At 46.1% G+C, this 18,489-nt stretch overlaps 1 protein-coding gene across 1 annotated transcript; it reads left to right on the top strand.

Annotated features, from left to right (window-relative positions):
* Positions 1-594: 594 nt before the first annotated feature.
* Positions 595-17,772, top strand: tnfaip2a (tumor necrosis factor, alpha-induced protein 2a; the record flags this gene model as incomplete). Its single annotated transcript, XM_080524280.1, has 11 exons — positions 595-601; positions 1,644-2,313; positions 2,535-2,649; positions 2,899-3,021; positions 3,506-3,600; positions 10,043-10,135; positions 10,318-10,450; positions 12,137-12,256; positions 12,380-12,535; positions 14,833-14,954; positions 17,604-17,772. 11 exons carry the CDS (start codon positions 595-597, stop codon positions 17,770-17,772), a joined length of 1,803 nt encoding a protein of 600 aa, XP_080380406.1.
* Positions 17,773-18,489: the final 717 nt, after the last annotated feature.

Raw genomic sequence — 18,489 nt, forward strand, 5'->3', positions numbered from 1 at the left:
CAACGTTGATCCTATACTGTCTGGTGGCCTATTCTTACAGCCGACAACTCTGACCCAGCAACATTGTCAATCCTAATTATGCTCGTAAAGTGGAACGTCGCTGGAGACAGTCAAACAAATGTTGATCGCTGCAAAACTGACATGAAAATGGAAATATTCGGCTGCAATCCAATCCCACCAATTGAATATACTTCATTACTTCACTTTCCCCATCATTCGAGAAACAGAGACAGTGTACTGTATTTACAGTATCCTCTGCATCTTTCTATAAGATTTCGTAAAGTTCGTCTCTCTTTACAAGGAACCTTATCCTGTCTTGCGTGAGAGAATGGACAGGAAGCAATTAAATATACAATTAAAAAGATATAGCACTGTCAAATAATTGTTTACACAGTAACCAGCAACCATGCACTTCCCTTTAGGAGACATTTATAAGAGAGCTCAAATGTATAATTGTCGAGAGAAAGAGGAATTATTTTGTAGATGATGTTTTTAAAGCTGTTTCTGCCAGTCTCCACCCAGTCTCCACCCTCTTCTTGCAGTCATTAGGATACTTCGGCATCGACCACTGTCATTGGGATTGACAGCAAGAACATGAAAGGTAAGACGCTGTTCATTGAACGATGTACAAATGTATTATTCATACTGTATATGCTGCATCGGTTACGGTTGTGTATAGGTAATACGCTGTTTATTGTGTCAAACTTAGTCTACCCTAAAACAAGTTTACTAGTGTAGTCTATTTATAGGTTGCGTTTTTCAGTTTACTTGAGTAGTTTTGATTAATTATAGCTTCAATTGTATTTTCTTAACATGTGTAGGCTATAGAGATAATAGACATTTCACACAAGGCTAATAAAGAGATAATATAAACTTCTATGTTATTCCGTCGTGGCCGTTTTTCCACCCACCCGTGTCGACTGTGCGTAATCGTATCTCTTGTCACAGTCTGCTCGCAATGACGCGCCGCGCCAAGATAAAGGGCAGAAAATGAATCAAGGAGATTACAGTGGTAGTAGGCGATGGACAGTTGAATGAATGTGAATGTGTCACTGGTATTAAGCCAAAGGAATGTCTCTCGTCACAGCGGAATCAGACGCGCCTGGTGCTATGCTTCCAGCGCCTGAAATGCCTGGGAGGCTCAGACATAAACTTAAAATACCTGGATTTGTGCGACGTCCTCGGAACCCTAAACCCACCAGCACTTGCACATTAGTGGAGAACACTCCTCCAGTGGGTAAGTTTAGCAATAACCTACTGCAGACTTTGCCTGCTGTTTTTGTCAATGACTTGAATACGTTACATTGCCTACTTGAATAACGGTACTGTTGGATATAGCCTAGTTTGCTTTGCTCCATACTCCTACATGCAATTTGCTACGGTTAAAAAATGTAATGGGATACTCCAATCGAAAATTGTAGGTCATATTATATTATTCTTGACCTTATAATGTCAAATGGTTATGGACTGTGATTTATGTCTCCAAATGAGTAAAATGTATTCAAGCCTACAGGAGCTATGGATTAGTTTGAATTATGTTAATTACAGGTTTCGATGTCAGTTCATCAGATTATTATTCAATGAACTTCAAGAGCATTTGTTATGGCCTATGATTGTAAATGTGAAGCATGTTTTTCTATCAGAGGTGGTCTTGGACTTTCTGGAAAATCTGAAACAGAATCGCTTGGAGGACGCTTGCCAGCAGTTGATTGCCAGAGAGGAGCATCTCTTTAGCCTAGGTATCGTGCTGGCGGAAGGAGGTCGTGTTCGCAATGAGAAGGAGGAGGATATACTACAAAAAGACCATGAAACCCTGCTGTTGCACTTATGGATGGCCATTCATGACACTTTCAGTTCCTCAGCCTCAGGAGAACACCTCAAGATACTTGGGAGTGCTGTGGCCACCATAATGCTACAGGAAGAGCAGGACAGGCACTGGGAAGGGCAGCTGGAGAACCACGAGCCACCTGAGTGGCGTCCACAGCAGTGCTGGTGCACCCACAACACCCTTCTCCACAACATGGTGGAATCACGGCTAAAAAACGCAGCAGTGGTAGAAGGTAGCGATGCGGACAACTTGTCAACTTCGGTTAAAAGGGAGGTGTGTAGGATTGGCAAGCGCTTGAAGGAGGACCTTCTCAGGGTTGTCAGGGACGTGAGGGGTTGTTACCCACAAGAATTTGACGTTTGCAACCTGTATGCTAGCTTTTACCACCAGGTTTTCTCAGCACGGCTAACGGAACTCGCCCGCTCAGGGCTGGATGTGGATGACTCCAACTATCTCCTGTACTGGGTTAATGATTACTATCCAAAGTGAGTGTACCTGGATTATTACACACATGTTATTTATATTGTTACAAGTCACAAACCCCTTTGAAAAAGAGCAGAGTAGGAAACCCATTGTAAGCTGGAATGCTATTATGTTAGGGATATCTGATATCTCAAGTCTACATTATCCTCTTGCTTACTACTACAGTCTTTGAGTACTGAAAATAATCTGTCTGTTATAACAGTGTCTCTTCTGTTTATTACAGTGATATTTTAAAACATAAGGAAGTCGAAGGACACATCAAGAGTGAATCTTTGGGACCTGTAGTACCTGAGGAGTATCTGAAACTATTAGAGGAGCAGTATCTTCAACACAAAGAGGTAAACTATTAGAGGAGCAGTATCGTCAACACAAAGAGGTCAACTATTAGAGGAGCAGTATCGTCAGCACAAAGAGGTCAACCAAAAATGATGTCCAGTCCAGACCAAGCTACCCAATTGTGCAGAGCACCCTCACTATTAGAATTAGATTTATTATATGAAGGCCTTTAATTCAGAGTGGCTATGTCAAGTCTTGTAACTTGCCCCAGCTATACTAATTAGCCCTGCTCCCTTCCATGCTGTTCCCAGGGTAAGGTGATAACCTGGGTGTCCACAGCCCTGAGGAAAGAAGAGCAGGTTTGGCTGAACGGCACAAGGCCTGAACTCATTGACGGGTACTGCTTCTGTCCCCTCGCCATAGACGTCATACAGGTAGCGTCTTTGATTAGACAACTAGTGCCCTGGGGGCTTGTGATTGGACACCTAGTGCCCAGGGCCCAGTTGTTCAAAACTTTTCATCTGAATTAAAATCCTGATTCTTTTCTCTGATCCAGGATCAGATCGAGCTGGCTGATTTCCCCTATACAACTCAAAATCAATCAGATTTTCAGCTGATCCTGGATCAGAGAAAAGAATCAGGATCATTCTGAACAACTGGGCCCTGGGGATTACACAAGCCCTTCTCAGCATGTTTTTTTATTAAAGATTTTCCTGTGGTTTCCAGCTACAGGTCAAAAACTTGTCATACAGCCAATTCATTTAAATCAATGAATTGCAAAAAAAAAAAACATGCACATTCCATATTGGTTTGTTCAAAACTGAATTGATTGTTGATATGTAATTGACCCTAACCTTATTATATAGGTACTGTAGGGTTCTATGTACTAATACTATATGGTGTCCTCCTGTTTTCCAGGTTATTGACGGGGCCATGAGAGAGGCCTGTGCTATTCTTGGCAATGAGGGTAAAGCCAAGAGAATTATGTGCCAGCTTAAAAGCTTCTTAATAAGGTAGTATACCCCCACCCTCAAACACTGGTTATAGCTGTACACTAAATACTTGTTCTATTGTCCATATTAACCAGCCCCAATTTGCAAACATATTACCTACCTTACATTATACTTTAATTACTACCTTAAGAACTACCTTATGAGTCTCACAGTTGTTTCACTGATGTTTCATAGCATAACATATTGTACATTACCCACTTTCTTCATAACAGGATCGGGAGGCAACATTGGTCTTATACATTGTACAGCTTTTCCATTTTTAATGTCAATGTAGGCTTCATTTGTTTCTCATGTACTGAAATGTTTTTATTAGAACATTCATTGACATAAAGAGGAACCTTGAAATGAATGTTGTTGTAACCAGGGAGTAGCTGAAAAGGACTGTATAATTTAGGAAGGGGCTGGTTATCTAACTAATGGAGCTAAATAGGCAGTGTAGGAGGATACAGGCAGGGGGCGCCAGCAAACCGTTAGACTAGCAGTTACTATCGTTAGCATTAGCATGGGAACTAGCAGTAGCATTAGCCTTGTAATTAGCATTAGCATTTAGCATTGGAACTAGCATTAGCATTAGCTTTGTACTTAGCATTAGCATACAAACAACTAACACACGGTAACGGTATCACATATGAACAACACATTTATTTACACAAATGGTATATGTCTATATCTCCCAAAATATACACTCCCTCCCAGCCGGCCACACACGCACTCAATCACTCACTGACAGTCTCGGGCCTGAACAGGCTTATAGTCCAGGGCTGTGGTGCGCGTTGAGGCCTGGTTGGATGGCATGTGCGTCGATGAAGTTAGCCGACGAAAGGGGGGGGTGACGTAGCAACGCGGAGGGAAAGGGCCGTCTTCGTGGTCCACCACGAGGTGAAGGGCCCAAGTCCGGTGGTCCGCGTCGAAGCTCCGCTGGAGTCAGTGTTCGGTCGCAGTCCGCTCGTGGAGGCGACGATTATGTCCAGCTGGCGTCTCGCTTGGTCCAACGTTGAACAGCCGGCTGCTGGCAAGGCGGTCCAACGGGAACACAACTAAACGGGCTACAGTGGTACACTCAATAATCGCTTTCCTGGCGTCCTCAGCTTCTGCACGGTGTGCGTCGTACTGAATCCGCCATCTTGCATTGACTTCGCGTTACTCTCTCTCTCATTTGGTCTCTCTCGTTCTGATGCTCACCACACACTGACTCGCGGACTACTTCCGTTTCTTATATATACACCACCGAACGTAGCATCCGGGTCACGGACACACCCCGGATACTACGTCATCAAACATATGCATAAACATTACAAGAATAATACATACACTTCACGAAACGTATATTAATAGTATAGAAAATAACAAAGTAAATAACTGGGGCAGAAGGGCTGATTTCGGGGAAACTAAAACTGGCTCTAAACTGTGGGCCTTCACAACAGCCGCCCCATGAAACCCTCGGTTTCAGTTAACTAAGAAAGCACACTGGCTAGGCTGCCCTAGCAGCGTGAGGTATGAGGTGATAGGACCTTGGTCACTCTGCCTGTCTGCCAGGCGGCGCGTGGAAGGGACTGGTCGATCACCAGTACCACGGCACCTTCGGACATCTTGTCTCTCTCCCTCAGCAGAGTCTTCTGCTTCTCCTCCTTCTCCAGGGCGCGGATGTGCTCCTCGAAGCAGATCAGAGCGTCTTCCTTGTCCATGTTCTGCAGCTCCTCGTACTCAGCGAAGGTGGGGTCGTCCAGCAGGTACTGCTGGGCCTCGGACCAGGTGGTGCGGTAGGTGACGTTGGCCATGTTGTCCAGAATGCTCGTCAGCGCCTCCCAGTTCCTCTTCCTGAGCTGCTTGGCTTGTTCCTTCTCCTTCTTAGCCTTGTAGGCCTTAAACGCTTGCTTCTTCTCACTCAGCTTGGGCAGGGCGCTGTAGCGTGAGTCGTTGATGATCATTCTCATGGTTTGCTCCCATGACGCGTCGGATGAACCACCATTCTCCTTCAGAAGCTCTCTGAAGGCCTGCTTGGCCTCCTCTTTTGGGTTCCACTTGTACGTTCTCTTCGCCAACTCCGGCCTTTCCTCCTTGGAGGCGTCTACAATACTGGCTGAGACTTCCATGGCTGACGTGTACTCGACGGAGTTGACGGGTGCGTCAATGCTGACCTCGGCCACGTGAGGGTGCATGGCCACCTGCAGGTGTTCCTCGGCAACAGCTGTTGCCGCCATGGCACGGTAGCGCCACCACCGGGACTCCTTAGTCTGGGAGTTGTAGTAGTAAGGCTTTCCCGTGTCAGACTTGTACTCCTGCCACGGGCACTTAGACAACATTTGCTCAGCAGGAGATTTCAGGTCGTCTGGTTTCTCCCCTGAGGACTGTTTAGTCTCTGTGTTGTAGAAGTAGGTCTTCCCATCCCGAGACTTATGCTCTGTCCACAGAGGCTTCTTCTTTGGTTGGTCATCCTGTGGTGAACCATTTGTGGTACTAACTGTTCCAGGTGCACTGGCAGCAATAGATTCCACTCCAGGCGGTCCGGTTGGTTGGTTTGCTTCTTCGGTTCGGACATGGAGGGATGTCGTAGCTCTCCCGTCTCTATCTCTCCCCTCGGTAGCGCCTTGGAGGGCCCACCCAAGCGCAGTCTTAACAGCCATCGGGCAGCCTCGTGGTCCTCTCAGCGGAGGACGGAGCGACACGATCAGTTCAGCGTTGTCCGAGCCGATGAGAAGGGTTGGCTCCGCTCCTTCTATCGGATGTAGGTCTACTCGCCGTAGGTGGGGATACCTTGCGCGTAACCTCTCCAGGGGGTAGTCGTAGCGGGAGAGCGCTAGCTGGTCGGCGGTGAAGACATTCTGAAGCCGATGTCTATCCGACGGCCGCCCCGCCGGGGAGATAGAGAAGTTGATTCTCGCCCCGGTGACCTCTTTAAGGTCGCGACGTATCGTGCGCAGAGTCAGCTTCTCCGCAGTCCCTTGGAGCCCCAACTGGCGCACTGCCCCCTGGAGAAGGATGGTCCGTTCCGACCCGTCGTCTAGAACGGCGTACGTGTCGTACACAGCGTTGTTGTGGTGAAGTCGGACCTTCACCACCTTCAGTAGGACCTTGGAGCCGCTGCTCTGGGTTGGGTCTAGGTAGTAGACAGGGGTTTCCTCTTCCGGTGCGCGACCGGACCTAGGGCTTCTGGTGCCCTCCGTGGACCTGGCGAGGGAGACCTCGTGTAGAATGTTGAGGTGGACCTCCTCACAGCGATTGCACTTTCTCCTCAAGGTGCAGTTCTTAGCCAGATGGTCGCGCCCACAGTTCCAGCACCTCTGGTTCTCCTCGAGCCACCTCTGCTTGTCCTCGGTACTCAGGTTGTTGAAGTCACTGCACTCATTGAACCAGTGCTCGCTGGTGCAGTACGGACACGGCGGTGGACCTCTCCGTCCCTTTTGAGGGGGTTGAGAGGAATCCTTTCCCTCAGGTCGGGCTTTCCTCTCTCTCCGAGGCTCCTCCTCCGTGTGCAGCACTCCTACTGGGCGTCCTCTGTTCGAGCTCGGCCGGTCCCAGCGGTCTCCCTTCTCCCTCTCCTTCTTCGGCTCAGCGTAACCCATGGCGTCTACGTTGGTGTCATGCACTTCCTCCAGTAGGAACTCCGCGAAGGCAGCCATGCTCAGACCCAACTTCCCGGGGTTACGAACGCGCTGCTGTCGCCGGAACCTCTCCTGCCGGAAGCGTGGGATCTTGCGGAGCAGCCGCTCTACGTTGGAGGTGCTGTTGATCTCGCTGGCGCCAGCTGGGCCCTGCGTCTTCAGCATTCCAACCAAGGTGTGCACGCGGAGCGCGAAGTCATCCAGCGCCCGGTCATCCTTGATGGGGGCCTGCTGTTCGAGGGCTTGCAGTTCAGCAAGGGCGTGGTTCCAGGGACGACCGTAGCGGGCATCCAAGTCAGCGAGCGCTCTGGTGTAAGGTGTCGGTGCGGAGGCATGGGCCAGTACCATGTTGTGGGCTCTGGGGTTCCTCACATGCTGAAGGAGAATCGCATATTTGTAGGACTCTGAGCAGGAGTTGTCCAAGAGCGTGTCTAGGCAGATGCGTAGCTCCACATACTGGCTCCTGTCCTCGTCCTTGAAGAAGGGGAACTTGGGTCCCTCCACCTGGGGGAACATCCTGTAGTGGATCATCGGTGCTGGAGTGACGGTCTGGGTGTCCGGCCTGCATGCATTTTGGTGCACTGGAGGACCTAGGGGTGTGCTACGCTCTTGGGGGATGGCTCCCCTCCCGGGCAGCGACGCTGGCTCCCTCTGGGCCGCGTAGCGGTCGGGTCCCTGGTCCTCTTCCTTCCAGGTGGTCAGCTGGGCCTGCAGTTGGACAGTCATGGCGGGGGTCATGGAGCCATCGGCGGGGGGTTCAGGAGATGGCACTCGAGAGGGCCGTGCGGATGATGCTCTGGAGCTACGGGCCGACGGAGTTCTGCTGATGCACACGTCGCGCATGGTCTGCATCATTTCCTCCATCTTCTCTGCGTGCAGTTGCTCTCTCGCCATCTGCCTCTCCGCCGCGCGTTCCGCCCCCTCCATCTGTCTCTCCGCCGCGCGTTCCGCTCCGTCCATCTGGAGGCGTTCACGTTCTAGCGCCTCCTGGCGCTGGAGGCGTTCACGCTCCATCTGGAAGCGTTCACGTTCTAGCGCCTCCTGGCGCTGTCTCTCCGCCGCGCGTTCCGCTCCGTTCATCTGGAGGCGTTCGCGTTCTAGCGCCTCCTGGCGCTGGAGGCGTTCACGCTCGAACTGGAGTCGTTCCCGCTCTAACGCCGTCTCGGCCTGTTGGCGCTCCCGCTCTAACGCCATCTCGGCCTGTTGGCGCATACATTCGGACAGCGCGGCACTACTCCCTCTGGAGTGCAGGCTATCCGCCCCAGAGGCAGAACTGCCCACGGAAGCCCTGGACCGGTAGGAAGCCACTGAGCGGCAGGAGCTAGGTCTCGAGCGCGCCGTACTGGGAGGCAGATCGTTAAGGCTGAGGCCCTCCCTCTTCCGCCCGCAGGCGCTGTCGGACCGGGCCTCTCCTTCCTGTTCTTCCGTTTCCACGGCAAAACCCTGCGGTTCTGCCATCTCATCCTCAGGCTGGTGCTCTTTGAGGGCTGTCTCAGTGCTAGCCACCCGCGCGCCGGCGGACACCTCGGCCTCTCCGACCACTGTATCCCGTGGAGTGCGCTCCTCGCTACCACTCAGTGAGCTTTCGAGCTCAAGCTCATACTCCTGTAACCTCGGAGGCAACCGCGGGACTCTCTGTGGTCGTGGCTCTGGCTCAGGGGGCGGAGAAGGGGGGGTAACTGTCTGGTCTGGTTGGCTGCGCTCAGCCATGCTATCACTACACTACCGATCCGGCTCGAAGGACCAATTGTAACCAGGGAGTAGCTGAAAAGGACTGTATAATTTAGGAAGGGGCTGGTTATCTAACTAATGGAGCTAAATAGGCAGTGTAGGAGGATACAGGCAGGGGGCGCCAGCAAACCGTTAGACTAGCAGTTACTATCGTTAGCATTAGCATGGGAACTAGCAGTAGCATTAGCCTTGTAATTAGCATTAGCATTTAGCATTGGAACTAGCATTAGCATTAGCTTTGTACTTAGCATTAGCATACAAACAACTAACACACGGTAACGGTATCACATATGAACAACACATTTATTTACACAAATGGTATATGTCTATATCTCCCAAAATATACACTCCCTCCCAGCCGGCCACACACGCACTCAATCACTCACTGACAGTCTCGGGCCTGAACAGGCTTATAGTCCAGGGCTGTGGTGCGCGTTGAGGCCTGGTTGGATGGCATGTGCGTCGATGAAGTTAGCCGACGAAAGGGGGGGGTGACGTAGCAACGCGGAGGGAAAGGGCCGTCTTCGTGGTCCACCACGAGGTGAAGGGCCCAAGTCCGGTGGTCCGCGTCGAAGCTCCGCTGGAGTCAGTGTTCGGTCGCAGTCCGCTCGTGGAGGCGACGATTATGTCCAGCTGGCGTCTCGCTTGGTCCAACGTTGAACAGCCGGCTGCTGGCAAGGCGGTCCAACGGGAACACAACTAAACGGGCTACAGTGGTACACTCAATAATCGCTTTCCTGGCGTCCTCAGCTTCTGCACGGTGTGCGTCGTACTGAATCCGCCATCTTGCATTGACTTCGCGTTACTCTCTCTCTCATTTGGTCTCTCTCGTTCTGATGCTCACCACACACTGACTCGCGGACTACTTCCGTTTCTTATATATACACCACCGAACGTAGCATCCGGGTCACGGACACACCCCGGATACTACGTCATCAAACATATGCATAAACATTACAAGAATAATACATACACTTCACGAAACGTATATTAATAGTATAGAAAATAACAAAGTAAATAACTGGGGCAGAAGGGCTGATTTCGGGGAAACTAAAACTGGCTCTAAACTGTGGGCCTTCACAACAGTTGTCTTTTGTTTCTTTTTGCAGCTATAGGAGATCCCTAGAAGAGTTTATGAAGGTAAGACGGGAGAACACTGAGGCAATCGTGAAAGCGAATCTGGTTAGCATCGAACAATTCAGGTAGGCTTGCAACTGTTACAAATTTTTCAGCAATACATACAGTATATGTCATTTTGCTCCTACCAACCTTCTAACAATCTCCCCTTTTAAAATGAAAGTTTTCATGATATTTATAATGGACAACTGTGGATTAGGAAACAGCTTTTACATACTGTACCATATTCCAAATATTGTCTCCACAGAGACTTTATAGTGAGACGAGAAAGCTCACTCTCAGATGACATCAGGATAAGCTGTTTATCCATATTAGGAGACCTGAGGGACAGTGGCTATGGATACTTCACCGACCCCATTCATGAAGAGCTCAAGGTTGGCGTGGAGTCTTATTCTAGCCCTGATTATTAACACTTTCATCTGTCAGTGATCAACTCATTTGATTACCTGTCATGGTTACTATTTATTAACACAGTCAATCGGCGTATTTTGCATGTTCGAAAATTACTGTTAAAGTATTCTGAATGTTTTCACTCAATAACAGGGGATGCAGACTGTCAGTATATTTCTTAAGCCTGTTAAGCGGGGTACACACATAAGGATTTTCAGCGATTTCAGCGATTTTCGGATGTCTGAAAACAACAGAAAACGCCCGGTTATCAGATGGATCTTAACATTTTCCTATAACAAAATCCTGGGGTGTGAGGTGTGTTAAGAGTCACTTCTCTTCAATTGTGCAATCAACTCTCCTGGCAACCTGCTCGGAAAATGGGCGTGGCCGGCAATCGTAAATGTGAAATGCTTTCAATACTTCCGACCAGAAATCATAGGGTTGCCAGATTGTTTGGTGGAATTAGCGGTTTTAGACTGTGGTTAGGGTGGAAAATGTCATTCCCATCTGGCAACCCTGCTCGCCAATCAAGAAGCGAGCTGACTTCTTCTTTTCGTTTTTCTGCACTTTATTTTCCCTGTCGCACATGGTTGTCTCGTACAGGTCAGTCAGGGTACTACGTTAGATAATAATAACTTTATTTGTATAGCGCTTTTCCTGCAAACGTTGCGGCTCAAAGTGCTTTAAGCATTATATAATCTTAATTTAATTATTTTGTAATTTAAAGGCAATATTAAAAGGATGGGTTCACGCGAGATTTCTGGCTTGGGGAACGAGACTAGAGAGTCCGGAATCTGTCGTTCCCCACGCCCATTTTCCGAGCATGTTGAGAGTTGAGAGTTGATTGCACAATTGAAGAGAATTGACTCTTAACACACCTCACACCACAGGATTTTGTTATAGGAAAATGTTAAGATCCATCTGACAATCGGGCGTTTTCTCTCGTTTTCTGTCGTTTTCAGACATCCAAAAATCGTGCCAAAACCGGCCAAAAACTCCTTATGTGTGTACCCCGCATTACACACATAAAGATAATCTGGCCTATTTTGGCCCGATTTTCCCCCTTTCCGACCAAGGACAGCAAACGCCCGATTATCGGATGGCTGTAAAGATTATCCTACAAGATTATCCTCTGGTGTGAGTTGTGTTAAGAGTCAATTTCTCCTGACAATCTGCTTGGAAAATGGTCGGGGCAGACAATCATAAATATTAAACGTGTTCACCGATCAAAAGTCTTCTTGTCTGTGGTCAAAACTGACAACTCCCGATTCCGATTGTGACGTGGAATGGAATGTAGCCAATCAAGTGAGCTGACTGAAGCGTCAAAACCTTGAATTCAATGACCTTGAATGTTACATTTTTTGTTGTTACATAGACACTCAAGTTAAAACACTGAACCTTAGTATTAGTATTTGTGGTTTTCCGCTTACCGGGTCAAAACGTAAACAATGGAGCAAATACATTTTTCACATGTGAATAGCACTTGCCTGTGACATACCTGTATCTGTAGTGCTCAAGAGATTTCCATGAGAGCAGCATTACTTTTTTTTGGTACATGATTTTAATCAATTCTCAAGTAATTGGTCCACGCGGTTTTGGTTATGATATGGTAAATCCTATGGTAGTGAATGGATAAAGGTTGATAATTGCATCATGTGTTGTCTTCTCAGATGCAGTATCGTAGGCTGTGGACACAGGCCTGGCTCTCAGGAGGTCAGAAGGTCGTGGATAACCTTCTGGAGTCTCTGGACAGGCAAATGCACAATTTCAGAGACCTGAAACCCATATGTATGGAGGTAAGATTATACTCGTCTCACACAAATAGAAACACACGTATACACACTAAAACATGTGCACGTGCCACACACACACACACACACACACACACATAATAATAATGTTGCTGTGTGTTTGTGTAGGAGTTGCTGGGGCGGCTCCACACACAGATAATGGTGGCGTACGTAAAGAGGATGATGAAGAGGAAAGTGAAGCTGAAGGACAGGGAACAGCAGGAAACTGCAGCCAAGTTACTTTGTGATGACAGCATGCAACTGTGTGATTTCTTTACTGAAACGGTAAGCATGCATGGGATAGTTCACATGCTTCCATTATATTGGAAAATGTGTCTGCTAAAAGTTGTTACATGGGCATACATGGGAATATGGGCATGAAGAAATGTTGTGTTGATATATCGACTGGAGTGAAGGTGTATGATAAATCATAGAAATGGGATTTGGTGGAGCCATGAACACACACTCACAAATGTATATTTTACAGATATTTTGGAGGAATATAAGCTGCTCTACCAAAACATTCTCAGCCCACTGGAATGTATGAGTGCCTCCTGTTTACGCCAAGCTGTAACTAGCACCATATGGGGAATGTTACAGAGTCACTAAATCAAATCGTACCTAGCTTCATGTAACATTTATTTGGCATTGGCCTACCTTTAGGGGAAAATAAGGACAGGACTAAAGTACTACATCAGTTAAAACCTGATACCTGATAGCTAGCAATGCTAAGGTTGTGGAGTTGATCATAGATCTCTCATAGAGAGAGAAAGAGAGAGAGTGAGAGTGAGAGAGAGAGAGAGAGAGATTCAATGTACTGTGAGTTGCTTTGCCTCTGCTAAATGACATATACAGTTCGCTGCATAAGTAATGGTAAAGTGAAGAATTACTACTCAGTCAGCAGGTAGCCTAGAGGTTAGAGAGGCCGGCTAGCAATCTGTTATAAGGAGATATATCCTCGTCAGGCGGCCACGGTGGAATTGATGACTCAGAGAAGAAATTGAATCGTTATCATAATTTTATGCAAATCTGGGTTCCATTCTCTGTACAGATGTTGGTTACAGCACGCTCTGTTATTTGGCAAGGTCGGCTGACCAAGCCTGGCTATGGCATAGAGAGGCCGAGCGATGTGTTGCTAGGTTTGTCTCTTATTTATACTAGTTCACAGAGAGAGAATAGATTTACATCTGTCCATCGTAACTTGCAATATTGACATTGTCTTCCTTACCAGGCTCTATGCTATGGAAGTCTATGCGTGTTCTGCTGACCATTTACTCTTGACCACTAGTCAGTAGGCTTCTCCTATATCTGACCTAGACTCATAGTCTGGCTCTCTTACTTGACCTAATCCATGTATGGGCCAGCTCCTAAAGGTGTAGCATGTCTTGTTTACTCCTTGGTGACTAAAAGTGGGCACACTTAAAAGTATGTTATCTGTCCTGAATATGTATTACTTAGGATTATAACAATTTCTGATAGGCACCCAAAAACACCCCATATCACAATCTGAAGGTCGCTGGTTCGATCCCTGCCTCAGGAGCGGGCTACTGGTGACTGGAGGGTTGCTGGCATCATATCTAAGGTGCCTACCACTGCAGTTGTGCCCTTGTGCAAGGCACTTAACCCCTAATTGCTCTAGGGGTGCTGACTATGGCTGACCCTGTGCCTAGAGCAAAACAAATATTTCATTGTAGTCTGTGCAATGACAAAAAGGTTGAATCTAATCTAATCTATGAGGTTAAAGAATAGATTCTTAGCTTATGTTTGATGGTATTTGTGTACAGGTTTCACAATTTAGAAATGACAACAGGGAATTAAAATAGTGTGAGAGAATCATATAATGTAAAAATGAAGCATTCATGTTTAGTATTGGGTCAACTATCCTCTGCATGCAATAACTGCCAGAAGTATCTGACCCATTGACCCCATTAGACCTTGGGTATCTTCTCAGGTGATACTATGCTATATTTACTTAAGTTGTAGACTCACTTATACAGTTTGAATGTGGACTCACTTAACAATATATAGTGTATTGACTACAATGCATGGATGGTGCATGGCACACATTTCGACTAACAGGCAGTGTCTCTGTGTCTATATGTTGTGAAGTGAGTCCATGTTCACACTGTATGCATGAGTCTACAGTTTTCATATGCAAGGATTCCCTCTGTCTTGTATTTTTGATTAATCTCCTCACCCCCTTGGGAACCGGTTTTTCTACTTCAACTTCTCTTTTCATTATAAATGACTCACTTGGCTCCACTAGTACAGTACCTACCGTGGTACAACATCCTGCTGTGCATGCAGTTCATCATGCCATTGTTTTTACCAAGGTCCTATTGTGTTGACCAACATGGGGATTCAAGAATCATGATTTCTGAATCTGATCAGCGTATCACATGCAGATCAACTATTAGGGGACAGGTGTATTTTTCTTCTCATCTTATAAGCTTGCTTTTTTATTCCTCTAAATGCAAGTCTCCATACGTCTCACCACTTCAGTCCCTTGAACCCCTTGACAACCCAACCCAACCCAACTCAACTTAACTTGATAGTCGTGACCTTTGTACTCTTTACCCAAGGGCTCCAAACAGACCTGGCTCAGTGATGTCCTCCCTAAAATGGCTGAGGTGCTCAGACTGCAGTGCCCAGGAAGCATCCAGCTAGAGATGGTCACCCTGGCCAGGGACTACCCCGACCTCAGGTGAGATAGGCCACACCTGGCTGAAAAGCTACAGATCAACTTACTGCAGTCTCATTCACTCTGTGTACCAACCACCCAACTCTCACTCACAATGTATGCACTCAACAAACTACCCTCCCTCTTCTATCTGCTTTGTCTAAGCTTGCCCTCTCATGAGTGTTCTTCACAGTAAAACAGAACACAGGAAGTGCCAATAAGTGGGTGTGACAAAGATTCAGCTTTGGAATATTCAGCCATGTTGTACTGTATGTATACAGTCTGACTTTCATCCATAGTCCATCGTCCCACTGTTTGGAATATACATTTAAAAAACGTTATTTGAATCTGCGACATGACAAGCAATTTTAATAAAGGCGTATTGTAGGTCATTCCTTGACCTACTGGGTCCCTTTAATCCAACACATTAAGAACAAACAAGGGAGTAACAGCACACAAGACCAATCTCTGACACATTAAAATATACAGTAATCTAATTACTGTAGATTACTAATCCAACACAGCTCTCTAACATGTTCTCCTTTCTCTTTGTGTAGTCATATTTACATACCCAGATACCTGGCTTTCATGCATGTATTGAGGTCACCCACTGGATTACATGTGAGTGTAGTCAGGTGCCAGTATCCTAGGTAACAGATAGGGTGGGGTGGGGTTTCCAAAGCAGAGCTCAGGTGTCTGGCTGGCTACACAATAAGAGGCAGTGGAAAAATACTGGCAGGGCTAATCATTTCAGCTACATTAAATGCTAGTAATATCTGCCACAAGGTGAGTATTGAGTGGCAGAAAAATCTGGGGGGGAAATGCCTGGGGAAAAAGAACTGTACAAATGGAACCATGGGCTCTTGTAGTGTATGATAGATATTCAATCAACCAGAGCATGAATTGTGGCCCTGCTGACATGTCTCCCTTCTCCTCCTTACTTTCCTGTCTATCTTCACTATACAATGGGCTGCAAAAATGTGGGCACCCCTGGTTTAAATGTCTGTTACAATTAATCTCCAAACTCCAAAGCAAACCTGAAGACTAAATGCTACAAAGTTAAACATGACACCTTTCTGCACATTTTAAGGCAAGGTTTCTTTTTATTTTCAGTTTTCAGTTTTTAAATGATAAAAAAGGAAAAGGGCCCTGTGCAAAAGTTTGGGAACCCTTTTGGATTATTCTTTGCTACCTTTTGAGAAAGGTGATAAGATGATTACTAAGGCCCAGACCACCAAGGTGATTTACTTGTTAGGGCTTCAATGAGTCAGGTGAATATAATTCCAGGATTTAACTATATATTCTGAAGTAACTCCATGCCTTCTAAAGTATCCAACTGCGTGGCAGTTGTGTCTGGTGTTAAAAACCATGGGTTCCTCTAAACAGTTGTCCAAGGATGTCAGAATCAAGATAGTTCACTTCCACCATCAAGGAGAAGGCTACAAAAAACTTGCAACGTTTCAAACTACTAATTTCCACTGTCAGAAACATCATCAGTAAATGGAAAATAAATGAAACAATTCAAGTCATGGCAAGATCTGGAAGACCAAGAAACATTTCAGATAGAATGGCCCGAGATTTGGTGAGAAAAGCTCAGAAGAACTCACACATCACTGCAAAAGAGCTGCAAAAAAGAGTAGCAGACACCGGTCTAGTTGTTCACAGGACAACAATACAGCGTACCTTAAACAACATAGACATACATAGAAGAGTTGCAGAAAAAAGCCTTTCCTACGACCTCAACACAAAATTAAGTGAAGTATGCAAAAGAAAACCTTGAGAAACCTGAAGCCTATTGGAACAATGTGCTTTGGACTGACCAAACCAAAATTGAACTTTTTGGCCACAACAAAAGAAGGTATGTTTGGAGAAAAAAGGGTGAAGCATTTGTAGAGAAGAACACCTTGACAACTGTTAAACATGGAGGTGGATCCATTATGCTTTGGGATTGTGTCGCAGCTGGGGGCACAGGCAATATTGTGCGGGTGGAAGGAAGAATCGATTCCACCAAATATCAAGACATTCTAGAGGCTTATGTTCGATGGTCAGTCAAGAAATTACCTCCAGAAAAGACAGATGAAGGTTTTGGAAGGCCATTACAGTCCCCAGACTTGAATATTATTGAAAATATGTGGAGAGATCTCAAACATGCCATGCATGCAAGAAGGCCAAATAACATTTCTGAGCTAGAGATGTTCTGTCAGGAAGAATGGGGAAAAATTCCCAAAACAAGAATTGAAAGACTCTTAGCTGTCTACAGGAAGCGTTTGCAAGCTATTATAGTTGCCTGTGGAGGAGTTACAAAGTACTAGCTGACAGGGTTCCCAAACATTTGCACAAGGCCTTTTTCTGAAAAAAATAAAAATTAATCTTGCTTTAAAATGTGATAAAATGTGTCATGTTTAACTTATCATACCATTTAGAGGTTAGGTTTGCTTCTTTTCACTTAGATATTAATTGTAAAAGGCATTTTGACTAGGGGTGCCCACATTTTTGCACCCCACTGTATCTGTCCAATAAAATGAAAAATATGAGTGAGCGTGCCGCACTCAGAAAAAATAACCACAGCATTGGAGTGGAATTGAGATAGTTGAGAGAACCATGTTCATGAACTACTATACGATGAACAATATTGGACGACAGCGATGAACTGTGTTTGCCATCTTCTTCCAGCTGCCGTCATGTCTCGGCCTTGCTGTCCTTCAAAGCCAACTTATCTGCCACTGATGTTCGCGCCATCAAAGAGAGCTGGGAAGAGAACCGGTCCTCTGTGACGTCCACCACTACGACCCCTCCATTCTTCTCCAAGGTGCCAGTTAAATGGATCAACACAATAGTGTGATCAATCACAAAGCAGGGAATGGGATATTACTTTTGGGTGCACCATAGTGGATCAACATCAGAACAAATACCCACCAATACCAGTCTTGTGTATCTCCAAGATGCTGGTGAAATGGGCCACAACATTGTGACTAGGAGGCATTGAAGTGGATCAACACCAAAATTATCCTGTTGAAAAGGGATTTATTGACAGAAGGTAATGTTGACTTCCTCATAGCATTTCAATCAGAGATTATCTCAATTTGTCGATTGAAGATTGCTTTGACGTGTGTAATCTTATGTCTAAACATGCTATCCCTGCTATTTGGCATGGCACAGTGTGCTGATTACCAATACAATTTCCTATAGTTAAGTGGCGGCTTCATTCATATCTTAGCATGATGTGATTGGGAGCTCCCCTAAAGTCGTGGATTTTGGCCTGGATGCTGACTGTTATCCGGTCTATGGACATAAAAATAACATCTCAAGTGATATTAAAGTGACTTAGGTTTGGTTTCATGCAAACATCAATCAAACTTGCACTTTTACTATCAGTGAGAAAAGTAACAAACATTTGACTTATGGGTGAATATTAGGTAATAATAAGGTGATCGTGCCTTTGCCATTAGGGCTCCTAGACTCTGGAACGACCTACTTGAGGAGATTAGGCTAGCAAAAAAGGTATTCTTTCAAATCTCTTAAAACTCATTTTATAGACTAGCCTTTAATTGCTGCCCTT

The sequence above is a fragment of the Nansenia antarctica genome, assembly GCF_963989245.1.
Source record: "Nansenia antarctica genome assembly, chromosome: 1".
NCBI classification, from domain to species: domain Eukaryota; kingdom Metazoa; phylum Chordata; class Actinopteri; order Argentiniformes; family Microstomatidae; genus Nansenia; species Nansenia antarctica.